Consider the following 18,679-nt stretch of genomic DNA (forward strand, 5'->3'; position numbering starts at 1 on the left):
TCTTGTTTCCCAGCGTAAACATGAAACAGGAGTTTTCTGAGATCTTCACTTTGGCCGGAGTTTTCAGAAAACATTGTTTTCTGTGACGCCATACTGCAGATTCCTGTAGATGCAGTTTCCCAGGTTCAGTACTAAGGACACTGATTTGTTTCAGTTTAAACATGCTGGGCTTCGCTTGTTAAAGGGGAACCCTGGTGTGGTCATTTTGTCTTGTTAGCTTAGCAAAGAGTGAGAAGTTACTTTACAAACAAAAACAAACAGAAAAACAGTCTTACAGGCAGGTTTAAGGAAAACAAGGGCCATCTCTTGATGACATCCTCATTTTCTACCATCACTTATCTCAGTGATATAAAATAAAAAAATTAAATAAAACAAAAACATGAAATGTACCGTAAAAGATTAAAGTGTTGAATTCAAAGACATCAGCACAGAAAGTACAAACTTACAGCATGTTTGTTATTGTTTAAGTATCTTTACTATAATTACACAGACAAAAACAATGTACAATAGCTGGATGTTTTCAGGCTCACTTCATCTCATAATGTCATTATCATTACACTCTGCAAAATGAAGCGGCTCACATCACACTGCACAAAAAAAGTTTCATTGAGTACAAAACTTGAAAAGAAATCAAGTCAATGGAAAAACAAAAGCACATTTACAGTGATTTACATGAATTCAGTCCATCTGTTTTACCACGCACGTGTCTCTACACTACTTTCTGAAACCAAATGAAAAGATTTGACCTCCATGGACATCCACTGACTTCTGGGTTGAGTAGATGATTCACAGCAGTTTACATGTGAAGTTCTCTTGGCGTTACGCGTACGCAGCACGTTGGCGCTCATGTTCAGTTAATGACCTCAGGATGACCGGAGTTCTTTAAGAGCTTCTTTTTGCATATTAAATTAACTGAATCTGCCACGTTTGGGGTGTTTACTGTTTTCTCAGCCAACAGGACACAAACGTGAGGCTTATGAGAGGTCGTTTTTTAAACTAGTGAAAAACAAAAAAACTACAAAATAAATCCAGGTGCAGGAAAAAAGGGGCAGCAGTGAGATGAGCTGAAACTTCTCTCTGAATATTTTATCATTATTTTACCAGCAGGTGGAACAGCTTTCACTAATCGTTTCATGTACACCGACAAAATGAAGGCACAGTCAATGAAAAGAGCACAACTGAGATTAGTCTGTATACACACAGCTAACTGTGACCTTCTGAGAGGGTCAAACAGAGGTTTACTGCACCTGCATTTAGAGCCACAAATCAAATATACACAGAGGGGCCGGTCCAAGTATGGTCTAAAACGATGAGGCAGAAATTAAGTTAGTAAAAGTGTTCTCTTCCAAAATGACAAAAAGAAATAAAATAAAGGGGGAACAGTAACCGGGCCGTCCACTGAGCCACTCTAATTCAACCTACGATGCTCCACACAGAATCTGTGAGGGTCTTGAATGGGGACCTGTTCCTGATGAGCTCTTCTGCTCCTTAAGGCCCTCCCCGTCACTTCTCTCTGTCCGCTCTCAGGCGGAGAGGGAGGGTGCCTGCGATTGTTTACAGCAAATCATAGCACCAAATTCTGAGCAGCTCCTTCACCCCTTCAGCGAGGGGACAGCGGTGATGTTCGATCATGCTCGTTCTTTACGTTTCAGTTTAGAGGACTTTTTAACGGCGCCGTTCTTGTTGAGCAGCTTCAGCACTTTCTCTTTGTGGTCCAGCACTTTCATCATGGTGTCTCTGGCCTCGGTCACCTGGTCCATCACGAGCTTACAGCGCTGCATGTTACCCTGGGGATAAACGCACAAACACACCCACCTGTTAGATGCACTAACACTAAATAAAATGAAGATTTAACACTTTGGACTAAAAATGCATCACATCTTGCAATAAAGCCTGTCCCCTCTTCTACTTTACTAACCACAACATCAACAGCTGAACAACTTTCCTCACACCTGTGGCTAACCTCAAGTTTTACAACCCTGGTAAGATAACTAAATTTAAAAAAAGGAAAAAAATAGGATTTTAGTTCTGTGTGGATGGATTCATTTAACTGCCAAGAGGCTGGCTTAATATGTGGCTTTAAATTAGCAAACAACAAAAATTGACGAGTTGAGTGACTTTATCAAATTTATTTTTTTTGTTTAGATAATTATTATTATATATTTTAACTATGTATAGAATTTTTAACACTATATTGTCTTTATGGTGAAGTTCAGTAGATTTTTGTGCTCTGAAATGACTTAATCCTAAATGGCTCCTTTGAAGGTAAAGGTTGCAGACCTCTGTCCTAAATTCAACCACAAGGGTTGAAAGATTGAGCAAGATCGAACTGACACAAACAATCAGACAAGAGATGGCAGGCAGAGGATTTTCCTTTCCTTGTGATTTCATTTTTCTCAAAAGGGAGGCAAAAATAGGGAGCTGAATAAAGGCTGCAAAGAGAGAGCTGCACAAGGTATTAACTCTTTGTGATGCATTAATGTCCATAAACCTGTGGAAAATGAAATGAAAAATAACTCTTTACTCAGCTCAGAAGACAAAAAGGATTACACGTCAAGTTAAGTAAAGCTATAACTTCTGTTATCCTGATTTATCCTTTAAGAATGATGATCTGGGCCTGTATGCATGACAGGCCATCAGCGGGAAAAACAGACTCTGTCACAGTTTCTTCTAACAGCGAAAAAAAGTTGATTAGTGGTATGCATGAGCCAGGTTAACGGGTATGAACAGCATTAGATTTAATGGAGGTAGACCCCACCATTACAGGCACTAACGGCAGGATTGCAGCGCCTGTTCGGCTGGTTAAAGGCAGGTATCACACGATACGTAATAGTTCGAGACAAAATATACAAAGACGGTGGACAATCCTTTGGAAAGGTGGCGATGTGTCGCCATACAGCAGATTTAGATTTAGTAGACACATTGTTTCAGTGATCAGATGAGATGAGGGAGACAAACCGGTGAGGCTCACTGCCGTCAGTTTTACAAGTTTGATTCGCTTTTTGATTTAGTGCGTCTGGGTTCGTCCAAGACGTGTGTGGTGAAATGTTGGAGTTCATGAACTGCTTTAAAAGTTATTCATCAGATACTGGGGCATTGCTGCAGCACTTGTTCCTCAAAGCAGCTTTCATATTACTGATTTTATTATTGAGGTTTTCTTTTTGTGCGCTCAGAAACACCACACACATTTACTGTGTTCAAGATCACCAAACTTTCTCTTTCTCTTTGTTTACCTGATTAACTCACAGGTTACAGCTGTTTGTGTTTTCTTGTAATAAAATCTCCATTTCTGCTAAAAAATGTTTTTCTTGATCTTCTCTCAGTCAAACTATTACCGCTCGGCAGGTTTATTACTGTATATAAGAGATAGACATGCACAGTTCAAGTTTGTTTGACGGGGTTTTCCAGGAGGTTCCCCTTAATTATGACATAATCTGCACCTGCGTCTCTTTCATGGTGTAATTAGTTAACTGGACGATTATTTGCAGTTGTACATGTGGCTAACGCTGCAGCTAAAGGGGCCGTTCCATAATGTTAGGAGCAATGGTCACATATGTTTAATGACTGAACGTGCATATGGGCCCTGATCAGATCAAAGTCAAATTGAACAAAAATGTGTAGAGGAATAAAAGATTTTACATTTGAATATGTTTGTGTGATCCTGTGTAATGTGTTTTTTTTGTGTTATCATGCCTATTTGCACACAAAGTTCAAAATATTTTTTTGCCTGTTGCATGACAAAAGTTTTGTTTTACTCTTCTGAGAATATCAAATATTGAATAACTCTATAAATATAATAACTATATATATATATATAATAACTCTAGCAACATGAAGGCACGGTCAAACACTTAAGTTTGACACCATAGCTATCAATGCAGTACTAAGCTCTACATACGTCTGCGTCTCTGTGCTCCTCCAAAACAAATGAGCGAAGTGTGGTCAGCGCTGTCTGAGCACCTGATTCCAGTCTTGCTGTGTTTTTTGCTTTTTCACTGTAATATTACGTCAAACTGAAGCCGGTACATGTTGCTGTCATCATACAGCCATGGTTACAGGGAAGGACATCAGAGGAGATGTCAGAAGAAGGGAGATGTTAAGGCTTGTGGTCTTTCATTTTGGGAGGAGGTGCATATCATGCTATATGTGTGACCTTCTGCATTGATAAAAGCTGCACAGACCCACAGGGTAGAGTACGCCTTTGATTCAACACTGAAATTTAAACCAGGCTTCAGCTCAGCAGGTGGAAGAAAATAGTTAACAGCCAAAGACAAGCATGCCAGGTTTCATTAACACCTGATCTGACACATTAAAAAAACTGAACTAACGGTGCAGAAACCCTTTTCTTCATTCAGTCATTTAAATGAGCACTAATGAGAAATGCCTGCTGTAAAACAGGTGACAGCTCTTCTAGGAAAATTAGCAGAGTAATGTTTGTCGTTTGCTTTATTAAACAGGACAGATGAAGAGAGGCAGTAAATGTGGAGAGTGCGGTGCAGGTGAAGGTTTTCAGTGAAGGGTAAGTGGTGCTTGCTTCATCACTGAGGCAAACCAGCGCCACTCAAACGCAGCTCTGTTCTTTAAGGAAATCACACTCCAAAAGGTCTCTTCATGCAGTAATGATTTACCTGTATGAGCTCATTGATTCGGTGAAGGTCATCGTCAGCGCCGGCTCTCTTCTTAGGAATCAGACCCTCTTGAAGGGTGGAGAGGCGGCTGTACACATCATGCTCCAGACTCGACTGCAGGTTGACAAACAGACACAGTGAGGAGTCAATGAAAGGAGAGGTGAGGCTCAGTGATACGTCCCTCTGAGCACAGCATCACTAAAGGAAAGCAGGGAGTATCAATGCTCTGTGTTCATCTGACACTTTATTTCTGTCCTCTAACGGTGTCATGTTGTGAGATTTAAACTCAGCTGTGACTGAGCTGGAACAAAAACCTCTCTGATCGGTCTTTATCAAGGTTATTAAACATTAAATAAGCTGTTCAGTGAAATAAAACTACATGCTCTGTGTAGCACTCACCAGCTGCCTGAGCTGTGCAGCACACAGGTGAATCTTCCAGCCCTGCGCTCTGCACGCTACTCCTCTCTGATTGGCCACATCCTGCAAGGTGCCCTTTTTCTCCTCTGTGGGGTGAAGCACAGGAAGATCGGTAGAAAGACAAACAGCAATCAGTCATTCAGACAAGGTGGGTGATAAAAATATTGAGCACATTTTTGTATTAATAATGTAGAAGAAACTTTGATCGGGGAAACATAGAAAAAGTGGATGCAGGAAAATCATTTAATAAACAGAGATGAGGATGGAGTTCCATCAAAGATCAAGTCTGAACCACTGTGGTCTTTCCTCTGGGCTCTGATTTTTGGTCTAATGAGGAAAAGATTCAGCCTTTCAACAGGAAGTTGCTGACCTTTGACCCGGATGTCACTGTATCTCTGGAAGTGGTGGTAGGCAGCTTTCCAGGGGTTCCTGTAGTGCCGCAGGAGGGTGACAGGAGGGCGAGGTCTGACTGGTACGTAGCGCACTCCTTCCTCATCTAGAATACAGAAAACAAATTAGGCACAAATGCTAATAAAGCCTCAGTGACACCAATCAGATGTCGACACACGTCTTCATGAGGACCACTGATCCAGTCACGGTACGGCAGACTACACACCAACATATTCCCTCAGGGGAGATTCACGTCTCTCGGCTCTGCCGGTGATGGGCCGCCCCGGGGCTTTCTCCTCGTCTGTGCTGTTCGTTTCGACCATCTCGCTTTCCTCTGTAGAAATCACATGCTGCTGCTTTCTGGGCTTTTTTCTTGGCGAGGCTCCTGGGATCAGCTCTCCTGGGGCAGGAGTGCCCAGAGTGGAGCCTGGGGCGTTGAGAACTGGGGCTGATGTTAAGTTTGCATTTGGATCTGGTGAAAAAGTTAAAAACATTGTTTAAATAAATGAGCTTTTAAGTTTCCTGCATCGGATCTGTTTTCTGTTCTCATGTCATGGATGATGGACACACTGCTCACCTGGCTGAGTCGTGTCCATGCTCTCCACCTCCTGCTTGATCTTCATGTCCGGGCAGGTGGAGCTGGCAGCACAGGCTGCAGTGCTGCTGGCCGCAGGTTGAGTAGGGGACGCCACAGTGTTGGCCATGGAGGCAGGAACGGGGGGAGTCACGGCCATGGCTGCCGGCAGGGCTGAGAGGACGGTGGAGGGCTGGGAGGGGGGCACGGGTCCTGGTGTGGCCAGCATGGTGGGGATGGCTTGGTTAAGGTGTTGGGTGTTGGTGGCGACAGGCTGCTGATCTCCACCCTGAGAGGGAAGCGCTTCTACTGCAGCCATGACAGGAGGGGCCACAGCCATGTGCACCTCGGCTTTAGGTTTCACACTGAGAGAGGATGGAGCAGACTTAAATACAAATTCAGACAAAATATGACAAATAAACATGCGATCAATGTGACAGAGACTCACCCTGCAGGTCGGGGAGATCCTGCTCCTCTAACACCACCCTCGATTCTGCCTCCTGCCTCACCGGGCTGAGCGGGGATCAGGTTTTTACGAACGCAACTGTGGAACAAACACGAAGGAATGTTTAGGTGAGCCTGGCAGAGAGGTTTAGAGGGGAGAATGTAAATATTTAGTCTCCGTTCATTTGTTCACCTTTCATTCGCTGGCTTCTTGCGCAGGATGCTCGGTCTCGGGGATGACACCAGAGTGGGAGCTCCTCCCACTCCTCCCTGGGTGTGCGCCTGCACCATGTTGGCTACTGGCTGGGTGGTGCTGAACGTGGTGCTGATGGGACTTGCTACAAAGCCATCAGCTAAAACAACGCCTGAAAACAGAGAATGTGTGTTAGTGACTGCCCTCAGAGAGAAACCAACAGGCTCCGTGTTATTTTCCTGAGGTGTGGAGGTTCAGCGATTACCGGGCTTCGCTTCAGACTGTGGCTGCTGCAGCTGCTGCTGCTGCTGAGCGACGATGGGGGTTTGTTGGATTCCTTGTGTGGTGATGGGTGCAGACGTGTGCAGGCCCTGGACTCCTATGGGCGCGGGCTGAATGCCCTGTGCAGCAATCGGTGCAGGCTGGATCCCTTGGGTGCTGATTTGTGCAGATGGGAGACCGATCCGGTCCACTGCCATCAGCTGCATGTGGTTTAGATGGACGGTGGTTGCCACACCGACTCCAGCTTGGGTGGGCAGAGCTGAACTTGGAGCTTGAGGAGTAACTTATTTAGAGAGGAGAGAAGAGAGCTCGAGGTTTGATTAATGTGCTTCAGAGACAACTTTAATCTCAGACTATAAATCTAATTTTAAGTAAAAACTCATTGATATTGTCATCAGCTCTAAAATTAATCACTGGCTTATCAGATGGAAACGATGCTTACCAGGATACTGACGAATGGTGGACACAGAGCTGCTGATGGGGGTGTAGGTGTGTGTCAGAGGGTACGATGAGGAGTACGCTGGCAGGAAATACTGGAACTGCACCGGCACAGGGGGTCTTTAAAAAAAAAAACATGAAGCCAAACAGTTTGATTATCTGAAAATAAGATTTTACAGGAGTTTTCAATTTTGATCACAAATCTTGATCTTGTTATATTTGTACAGAAGTCATACTTGCAAAAATCCTCACTAAAAATTAAAGTTATGGGTGAACTCTTGAGGCCTGATGTGAGTGATTCATGTAATCTGAACAGGTGAGAGCCCAAAACAATAAAAAAAAAACTTCCTGCATTTATCTTTTTCAAGGACTCCTTTTTCAGCACATTTTGCAGATTTCTTCAGCACATCTTTGAATCATTCCCTGATGAAGAAAAACTATCGTCTGTTCAGAAGAGCTGTTACTGTTTGTTGCATAGCTCTTTATCAAACATCCACCAAATGATACATTTGGTACGACTTAAGTTCCTCCACATTAATTGTGAAGAGAGCAGCCACTTGTCAAAACCACGTGTTGACAAAGAACTCAAATATCTTTTGTTTGTGAGTGTGAGAGACAGAGATAAAGACAGAGAGGCACAGACAAGCAACAAGTGGTGGTTGATTGACAAAGAGATAAAGGTCAGACTGAGGAGAGGAGAGCACCAATCAAGTAAACAAAGCAATGAAATAAAAAAATAAGATGTTATTTTCTGATAACTCAAAAAATTACAAAAGTCCATGTGAGAACTTTAGCACAGCCAGTGTGACCACGTCCTAATTTTGTAGTGATGGCAGACACAGATGATGGACTATCTGATAGAAAAAGAGGTCAGAGCAGAAGAAAACTGAACAGGAGAGTGATGGAGCACGGGCTACAACACACACGGGTTAAACTGTTTGTGCTAATGTTCATTCCAACCCACAGTCAGCAGTTATTCTGCAGTGGTCTGTTCAAACTTGAGAGTCTATCAATAAAATGAAGAATGAGGTCACGTTAGCTCTGCTTGGTAGATGACTGGCAGGACATAATCAGGATTTACCAACGTTACATGTTACTGGGACTGTTAAAAATTATCTGCTCTCCATTAGTTTGCTTCAAAACAAAAGTACGCCTTCTTAAGAGTCACGTTTTTTTTATAACAGTGGGTGATGGTGCTCATAAGAAATGGAGTCTTATCCTGGAAAAACATCAATTTTGGATTGTCCTCACAGCGCCTGGAATGCTTGGGGAAAACCCAAGTTTTAAGATGGTCAGGACATGAACTTTTCAGATCTCTTCAAAGCCTTTTCAACACAAGCGCTATTGGTCAAAATAAAAAACACAACTTACACATACCAAAAAAATCAACAGAAATTGTGGACGGTGCCCTGAATTGTGTGGAAAAGTTTCAGAGGTCTCAGAGACACGTCTCAGAGACACGTCTCGGAGACACTTCTCAGAGACACGTCTCTGAGACGTGTCTCGGAGACACGTCTCAGAGACACGTCTCAGAGACACGTCTCAGAGCACACGTCTCAGAGACACGTCTCAGAGCACACAAACTGAGTTTACAAAGTTTGATTGTTGTCATGTTTCAAACAATAGCACTACATAACTGTATTTCCATAGATTGCCATTTATTTGCTTCCAAAACAAATGAACTCCTTGGCAAGAGTCGCATCTTTATGACAGTGGGTAATGGCACTCATGGGAAACGTAGTCTTTGACCCAGAAAAAACACTCTGGGTTGTCCTCACAGCGCCTTTAAGCTATGCTGAAGTTGGCCTTACTCCTGACCTGTGTCACAGACACGACCCACACACTCTCCTCATTCACAAGCTGAAGAATGTTTTTGTCTGTTTGATCTTTTTATTAATTGAGTCATATTCTGGATTATGAAGAATCAAAGGGAATATTTCTGAGGGCAAACATCACATATAGTTTTCTTTTCATTGCTTTTAACAGCATGCCAAATGTTGGTTTGTGTTCAGTGACATTTCCTGTACTGGTACGGTGTTCAAGTTTCTGTTGCCAGGGATAGAAAGAGGTTTCAACACCAGTTTCAGTACAGTGTGATTTTTAGTAGTACTGTAGAGGATGTGCAAAGTTCTGGCACTGTGACTTTTCTAACCACTCACCCGCGTGAGAAATGTAAAAACATGTATTAATTATTTCTGGCCTTTAAATGTAGGGCTCTACAGCTAATTCTGAGACAGACTTGTTTGATAAGCAGTGTAACCTCACCTGTTATCGCTCCTTGCCTCCATGGTGACAGGGTTAGGAGATGACCGATGGCCTGGGATGGGGATGAGGTTGGTCCTCTCTCCTGGGTAGTCGGGCTGCACCCTGGACGAGGAGTGGGCGATGGGCTGAGGGACCACTTTAGCTTTTGATAGAAACAAAAGCACATGTGAGGAAAAGATGCCTGAAAACTCACTCTGAACTGAGAAGGGTTGGTCTAACACCTTCACTTACCAACAGGGATGGCAGAGGTAGTCACTGCTGTGGCGTGAGAGGAGTGCGAGGCCATCGTCATGGTGACAATGGTGCTGTTGGTCATTTGGGTGTGTGGCACTGTGCCTGAGCGCAGTAAAAAGAGTTTCATCAACGTCTGATTTGAGAGTTACGTGACTAGCCTGTAGATGGTGATAGAAAGCACATACCTATTGTTGTGGTTGATGGCACAGTGTTTGTGGCAACAATCGGCGCCACTGTCGCTGCAGCTACCGGAGCCACAGAACTAAAAATTGGCTTCTGTGGAGAAGAAAAATGTAAACACACAAACAAAGTGAGCTGCTGTGAACAAACAAAGGTTACTGCTGCTGCTGAAGGCAGCCATCATGAAACACTAACCTGTGTCATGGTGTGTGGAGGCTGAGGCTTCTGAGCTCCAATAGCAGGGTGAGATGGCAGCGTGATCCGTGTGGCAGTGTCACGGGATGGTTGAGACCTTTGAATACTGACGGTGGCAGGAGGCGGGTGAATAGTGAGGCCTGGACGCCTGAAAGACAAAGTGGCAAACTCTTCATTTTTGTAATGACTGTGCTTTCGCTTTGCTTTTTTCTTTACAGGTTAACCTCAAGTGCATCATTCAGTGAAATAAGATGAAATAGGAAAATAAGACATCTACGACTTTTTGTTTAAGATCAAAAAACCCAACAGCGTTTGACCCTCAGAAAGATCACACAGAAAAATAATTCAACAAGTTTCACTGTCTCTTTTTTTTAAGGGCATGGAGTTTGGAAACTGATGATGGCGGACACAAAATAAATTGTTATGAGCATCTAACTGTGCTGTGTAATAATTTACTTACAAACTAATGATGCATTAATATGTCCCCAGTCTTGGAGAGAGCAATTAAAGAACTATTTACTCAAACAAACCGATATCTGTAATCCACCCAGTGTGTGTGTCACAGATATCTGATGAATAAATTGTTACTACAATCTGTTAATGTCAACTTTGCTGAATAAAATCAGCCTCTGCTCGGTAACCAAGCTGTTTGGCTGTAACCTACCCGTGTGCCACCTCTGCAGAGTGTGTAACTGTGGGGCTGATGACGGGAGACTGAGTCCTCGTTGCAGAAATGGGAGCCACGACAGTCGGGAGCACAGCTGTAGATGTTGTAACTGGGGGACGAGACTGTGAACAAAAGGGTGTTATCCTGTTACAAAGCCTGTTTTTAAATATAAATAAAACTTAGTCTACATGTTCATCAGAAGTGTACCGGGATAGTCTGGTGGATGATGTGCTGCACCGTGGGCTGGCCGGGGCCTGCGCTCCCTCCAGTTGCTGGTCTGAGAACGGTTTTAGAGCTGGACATTACGGCAGCTGCAGCAGCTCCTACAGACACAGAGAGGATATTTCTGGTAAATGAACAACTGCTTCACAAAGAAAAGCAAAACACCCAGCCTGACATTTTGTTTTTCTAATACCATGCCTACCTCTTGGTAAATGAGATGTGAAGGTCTGTGGAGGGACAGTGGGGGTACCAATCTGCAGTGGGGCACTTCCTCTAATGATCTGAATATTAGCCTGCATCAGGTGGTGTAAGTTGCTGGAGTGTCCCTGAAATAGAGTGAAAACAGCCCAGCTCTTCAGTAATCAGCAGAAAGAGACGATAACACGTAGTGACAGTGAGTGTTGCACTGCACTCACCTGCTGACCACTGATGGTTGCCACAGGAATAGATGGGGTCGGAGCAATGCTGCTCTCTAAGGTGACAGTAATGTGACCAGGCACCTTGGGGGGAATGGGGATATGGGGCTGGTTGGAGGCTGGTGCAGGAGCAATGAGACGACTTGACATAGGAGACTTTAAAACAGCCTAAATAAGAGAGAAAAATACTCATTATGGTGTTTTAAACATGAGGGGTGTTCACATCAGTGCAGCCAAAAAGAAAACAGTAACAAAATCCAGAAAAAGCAAAATGTAAGAATGTGGAATCTCTTCAGAAGTCAATGTCAAGGATCTCTGAGACGCTCTGTTATTAAAACAAGCTGTTCAATAGTTAGTTAATGAAATGGTTAACTGACTGTTCAAAGTGCTTTTACATAGCACATAACATTCAAACACTGATGGCAGAAGCTATCATGTAAAGCCCACATCAGTATAAACTAACCCTCTTAACACAATGCTGTTATAGCCACCAGGGGCAGTTTGGGGTTAATTATCTAAGGCCCCGTTTACACGGAGACTCCCGCAACGATTCTTCCTTTGCGTTTTCAAAAGCCACCCGCGTTTACATGAGGACGGCGTGAAAACGATCCGCGTTCATACGACTCCAGGAGGAGAAGTCTCCTCTTCTGTTCTTTCTTTTTCTGCCGTTTTGTTGTATGAGACGGTCGGCAATCCAACCATAACGCGCATTACCGCCAACTACTGGCTCAACTGGAAATGTGGCTGAGCGAGGAGCCTTCACCTAAAACTGCGAGTGCGCATGCGGTGACGTCAGCGTTTCACCCTGAGACGCTCCGCTCTGTGTTTACACGAAGCTGGATGGAGGAGCGGATTCAGATCTTTCCACTCTGGGGAGCGTTTTCAAAAGTTTGCGTTTTCACTGAAAACGCAACGTGGTCTCGTCTTAACGGAAGGCGAAAACGCAACGAAATGTTTGCGGAATCGACCGTTTTCGGCGTCGTGTAAACAGGGCCTAAGACACTTCAGTGTGTAGACAAGAAAACCTGGAATCAAACTCCTGACATTTCAACCGACCCCTGAGCCTGACACAAACGAGCTTCACAGCCAAGATTTAACTCAACCTTTAAAAAACAGCTGAGCTTCTAACTTCAGAAGGGTTATGTGTCATGAGCCAGCAACGACTGGATTTTAGTCGGCTACGATCTAGTTCTCATCTCACCACAGAAGGCTTTATGTTTGCATCTGAGTGAACAGTTAGCCTGTGAACAGCTCACTACGATGATTACTGATACACCACATTTGTCTCTTATCCTGTCAAAAACTCTCTGGAACTCAAACAGGTAAAGCTGTGATCCTCACCTTCATTTGTCCCTCAGTGAGGACTGCAGGCTGGCCCTGTGCAAGGTGGACTGGGGGAGCAGGTACGGTCACAGGTGTGCCTGGCTGGATGGGTACCGCCTGGGGGGCAGCTTGTGGCTGGCCGTGTGTCTGCACTTGTGGATAAGGTCTAACCACCATGGTATCCTGCTTGTCATCTCTAAACGCCAAAGTTCCCCCTCCCCCAGCAGGTGGATGATCTTGTTGGCTGTGCTCAGCATCCCGAGCGCTGTCTGCATCTCCACCTTGAGACAAAATGCGTTGGTTATTACTGACTGGTGTCATCTTACTGTATGTGGATGTGTAAATCCATTAACACACACTAATGCTCAAAAGTTTGGGATCAACTGCAAATGTCTTTGTTTTCTAATCATAAAAGTATTTTCCCACAATTCAAAAACAATTCAAATTTATCAGATGGTTTTTAAATAATGATCTAAATTTCTGCATAATTCAATCTCCTGGTACACCTGCTAATCATTTAATGGGGCTAATCAATGATAAGAAAACCCTTTTGCAATTGCGTAGTCATACAAATAGGAGCACAAAATGAGCCTGGTTTCCTTTAGGTTAGTTCAACACCTGAAGCTTCAGGAGTTTTTTTAAGTTTACATGTTAAAAACGGCCAGAAAGCAAAAAAATCTTTACAGACCTTTCACTCTAGTGTTGTGCAGAAAAAAGAGGGCAACTAAATGAGGAAACTTAAAACCTCCAACTATGCTTTTAGATTACTATCTTGAGAAAGCAGCACGAACTGGCTCAAAATTCTTGCTGTGCAAAAAGACAAATATCTGAGAATAAGACAAAGATGCTGCACCAACTCTTGGTTGGACTTCATGGCAGACTTGAATTAAAGAGCACAGACATCAGAGACTGGAAGACTTGTAGTAGGTGCTGAGGACTGATGAGTCAAAGTTTGAGGTCTTTGGATCAAACAAAAGAATATTTGTTCTTTGAGGTGGTAAAATAGGAGATTTGTGCAAAGTGGATAGAAGCGTCAGAAAAGAAAGCTATTTCAAGATTTTGCAATCCCATGCCACGCCCTATGGACAGCTCTTGTGGGGGGTAATTTCCACCTACAACAGAACACTGATCCAAGCCACACCTGAAAAAATGTGTGAGGAATATTTAAAGAATAAGCAGTCAGAATGTGAAGAAGTGGAGCGAACACTCTCCAGATCTGGACCCTATTCAAGCTATTGGGGGAGCAGCTTGACCGTATGGTACATAGAAAGTCTGGATCAAGCATATCCATCTTGTGGGAGGTATACCAGGAAGCATGGTGAAGAAATCTCATCAGATAACCTTAAAAAATTGACAGCTAGAATGCATAAGGTCTGCAACTGTTGTTGCTGTAAAGGTATTTTTTGTGAAGGCAGAGTTTGAAGAGCACATTTATTATGTCCACTATAATCATTATTCCGCACTGTGACAATGTCAGCATGTCCTGTTCATCAGCTGTATTTCTCATTCAGACTAATTCTAATGTGTTTCTGTGTAAAACAAGAAATTTTTCAAGTTATCTGAAACTGCTGAGCAGTAGTGTAAATGTTTGTTATCCTTACATTTAGTAGGTTACAAAACACATATAGCAGCTAAGAATACTTGACACATTTGGTTTTGTTTCAAGTCCAACAGTATTCCCCCACCAGCTTCATGTTAACTGTGTACTACCCTGTGCCATCACCAAGACATACAGTACAGTCATATAGCCAAGGGGAGAGACAGGCTGCAAGGAAACAAGAAGTTTGCTCGACACATCTGAGAGGCTTCGGATTACCTGGTGGATTTGACGGCTGGTTGACAGACACCATGTTTGCAGCTGCAGGGATCTGCGGTGCTCCCCCGCTGGAGGCAGGTAGCCCGTGTCGGGGAAATTGCTGGGAGCTCATTTTAACCGTTTACGACCTGAAACACTGTCAGGAGTTGTACATTAGTAACAGAATCACACAACCTGATGATATCTTTAAAACTCAGACGAGTGAAATTCTTACATTAACAATGCTAAACACATGAAATGGACACTTAAGTGCAGGGGTAGCAGTTAAACAGTCGGCGCGGAGACATAAACAGGCGAATGTGGCGCTGCGGAATTATTATGGTACCAGCTAACGATGAAGCATGGGGCTACTTGGTAACAATGTCACCGTGGTGAGTTAAATACGACTGGACAACGTAGTGACGAACTTAAAGCAGAACTAACAGATCAAAATTGTATTTGTTTGTAGATAATATGTAGTTAATATATATGATAAAACTGCTCGACAACAGCAGCATCGATGTTTGTCAAATATTAACTTCACGTGTCAGTACAAAAACGATCTTCCGACACCCTGCTTCAAGATAACCAAACGCGATTCCTGTTCATAAAGATGATTTTCTCTATGCTCCATCGTTTTGGTTCGGAAGACTCAAAACTAAAAATGCTATCTTGTTAGCGAGCTAGCTCAGCTAGCATTGTGCTAACGTTTCTGCTAACCCTGGTGCCGCCTGCTTTCAATGCTTAATTTTGGACTTTCAGAAAAGTACAACGACGCGAACTTTACATGGATAAACAAGCAAACTAGGATTAAATATAGCTGCAGTTGTTACCGTTTTGTGGAGTTATAAGCCAATATTCGCTTTGAAGATTACAATTTTTTCCATTCGTCTTTTCTTTTTTTTCCAACATGTAAGCCGGAAGAACACTCAACAAGAACAGGACCTCCCTGTTTCATTCAACCAATCAGTGAAGAGAATACCAGGATATGCACCAATCAGAGCGCAGGGAATGTTTTGACCAACCTTAACTGGCACAAGAGATGGGGGAGGGATCTCCGAGCTGCAACCTTAAAGTCACGTGGTCCCCGAAGAGAGCCGAACTGGCACTGGAGTGTTTAAACTGTAGTGGTAACGCAAAGTCTACACGTGTTAGTGTTGGAAAGTACAGGATCGATTGATACAAAAAAACAAGTAGGAACATTCCTACATATAATTTGGGAGTGTCTACCTGTTACAACCTTTGGAAGTAGATTATAGAAGTCCTTTCTGAAAATCTTTGTTGGACAATCACCTGCTTTCCTGAATTAGTGCATATGAATGATGACTACAAGCAGAATCTGAACAAAACACAAAGACTGACATTGGGCATACTATACACTGTAGCCAAAAAGAAGCTGTAGGTAAGCCTTCGCTCTCTCTGTAAATCAGTGCATGAACTTGTTGATGTAAATTCTCACAATAGAGGTTCTGTTGCTGGTATTAGAGAGGGCAGGCAATAAAAAAAAAAATCTGTATGTTATCCCTTTTACTGTTCACTTGTAACCAAAATACAGCATCTAAATATGACCACACGATGATCATTATTATCTCTTGAGCTGCCTTCATACTTTTTAGACTTACTGTAGATGTGTTGTTTACATGTATAGCTGAAATTGAAGACACGTATGGAAGAGGAGAGATGGGGCTATGAATGCTGTGGAATAAGATAAAAAACAACAACAACAACAACCTTAATTACCTTTCCACATACAGTAAAAATTGTTCAAAACAATTAAATGCAAAATGAACCATGCTTTGGAAAATAAAATTAAGAACCGTTTTATTTTTATTTTATTTCTATAAAGCATAGTTTATGTAGGCTCACTGCGTACTGGAAACATTTTATTACTTTATGTTATGGTATGAATTATTAACCATCGTGACATCCGCTGTATTTAGCAGTAGGCTTATCTGGTTTCTTGCCATCTTGGTTTACAGTCATAAGGAATGGGTCTGGGTATTTTTTATTTATTTATTTATTTTTTTAAATATTGTGTTTTTTTGTTCATTTGTTTGAATTCAGAACTCAAAAGTTGGAAGCAATTGAACAAGCGGCACCCCTTGTGTCAGGCTCGGATGGATCATGATAACGATAGAAATATAATAAAATATATGGCAAACGGGCATTATTATTATTATTATTATTATTATTATTATTATTATTATTATTATTATTATTATTATTATTATCATTATTATTATTATTATTATTATTATTATTATTATTATTATTATTTGTAGTAGTTGTAGTAGTAGAAATGGTACTATCAAAAACAACGTGCAAGGACTTTGTTAGTGCTTCGGCTATTTCCGTCAGTCACGTGACCACCGTTTTACAGGTTGTCGCGGCAATTCAAGCTTCTCCCGCTAAATGGTGAAGATGATGCGGACGCACTTAATCTGAACCTTTACTGCTGTAGTCCCACAGAGCTAACACTAGAGGGCAGTATTCCTCTTTAGAAATGTCTGAGGGTGCTGCTGTATGAGGTCTGTTACAATTATTGATGTACTGAGCACATGATGTGCTCATGAACTGTTTTTAATTTAAAATTTTAATTGAATAATGTTTAAGGTTTAGGTGTATTAGATGGCATGACCCCATTAGCAACTCAGGTGGCTCACTTTTCACTCTGTCATGTCCCTCCCAAGTTTAAATTAAAATCCAAAGAAGCATTTTTCTGCGAAACTACTAAATTAACCCTAATTACTCTAAATTCATTATTCTGATTAACAAACTCTTTTTGTTTGCACTGATTATTATTGGGTTTGGTCATCTCTGACTTCTGAAATGTGTTTATTGCCAATTCTCACACCACAACTTACTGAGCAACCTTTCACACAGATTAGTTAAGTCCAATTTTCAGGTCACTATTTTATTATGCCGACATCAAACTTTTGTCAAGTCCTTTGTATCTGGCAGCTTGGAATCTTGTGCCAAAAGCATTTCTGGGTTCTTGAGGTGAATAACTTCTTGGAATCTTGACCTTAGGGTATCCAAACTCCATCCATCCATCCATCCATCCACCCATCCATCCATCCATCTTCTGTCGCTAACCGGGGTCAAGTCGCAGGGGCAGCAGCCTAAGCAGGGAAGCCCAGACTTCCCTCTCCCTAGCTACTTTGTCCAGCTCTTTCTGGGGAATCCCGAGACGTTCCCAGGCCATCTGAGAGATGTAGTCTCCCCAGCGTGTCCTGGGTCTGTCCTGGGGTCTGTCCTGGGGTCTCCTTCCTGTGGGATGTGCCCTGAACACCTCTCCCTGGCTGCGCCTAGAAATTCTGTCCATAAAAGTTATGAAAAGAATCGGTGACAAAGGGCAGCCCTAGCTGAATCCAACCCTCACTGGAAACGAGTCCAACTTACTGCCAGCATTGGGACCAAGCTCTGGCACCGGTCGTACAGGGAACAGACGGCTCGTAACAAGCAGCCTGACACCCCATACTCCCGGAGAACCCCCTACAGGACTCCTCGAGGGACACGGTCGAATGCCTTCTTCAAGTCTACAAAACACATGTGGACAGGTTGGGCAAACTCCTGTGCACCCTCGAGGACCCAGCTGATCCACAGTTTCACGGCCAGGACGAAAACCACATTGCTCCTCCTGAATCCGAGGTTCAACTATCATATGGACCCTCCTCTCCAGTACCCCCGAATAGACCTTACCAGGGAGGCTGAGGAGTGTGATCCCCTTGTAGTTGGAACACACCCTCTGGTCCCCCTTCTTAAAAAGAGGGACCACCGCCTCGGTCTGACAATCCAGAGGCACTGTCCCCGATGTTCACGCAATGTTGCAAAGTTGTGTCAGCCACGACAGACCAACAACATCCAGGGCCTTAAGGAACTCTGGGTGGATCTCATCCACCCCTGGGGCCTGGTCACCGAGGAGCTTTTTAACCACCTCGGTGACTTCAACCCCAGAGATGGAAGAGCCCACCCCTACATTCCCAGGCCCTGCTTCCTCCAAGGAAGGCGTACTG

At 43.1% G+C, this 18,679-nt stretch overlaps 1 protein-coding gene across 1 annotated transcript; it reads right to left on the reverse strand.

Annotated features, from left to right (window-relative positions):
- Positions 1-469: 469 nt before the first annotated feature.
- On the reverse strand, positions 470-15,630 carry sap130a (Sin3A-associated protein a). Its single transcript, XM_074668662.1, has 21 exons — positions 15,497-15,630; positions 14,685-14,820; positions 12,887-13,149; positions 11,546-11,713; positions 11,332-11,455; positions 11,115-11,230; positions 10,905-11,029; positions 10,241-10,388; positions 10,051-10,141; positions 9,863-9,967; positions 9,632-9,773; positions 7,371-7,486; positions 6,912-7,211; positions 6,647-6,818; positions 6,458-6,553; positions 6,013-6,374; positions 5,662-5,907; positions 5,416-5,541; positions 5,028-5,131; positions 4,629-4,742; positions 470-1,787 (listed from the first exon to the last, which is right to left on the reverse strand). The coding sequence occupies exons 2-21, from the start codon at positions 14,794-14,796 to the stop codon at positions 1,629-1,631; spliced, it is 3,189 nt and encodes a 1,062-aa protein (XP_074524763.1). The 5' UTR covers positions 14,797-14,820; positions 15,497-15,630; the 3' UTR covers positions 470-1,628.
- Between the last annotated feature and the right edge of the window lie 3,049 nt (positions 15,631-18,679).

The sequence above is a fragment of the Halichoeres trimaculatus genome, unplaced genomic scaffold (assembly GCF_033239565.1).
Source record: "Halichoeres trimaculatus isolate MK-OKI-2021-1 unplaced genomic scaffold, fHalTri1.1 fHalTri1_scaffold_4, whole genome shotgun sequence".
Lineage (NCBI taxonomy): Eukaryota > Metazoa > Chordata > Actinopteri > Labriformes > Labridae > Halichoeres > Halichoeres trimaculatus.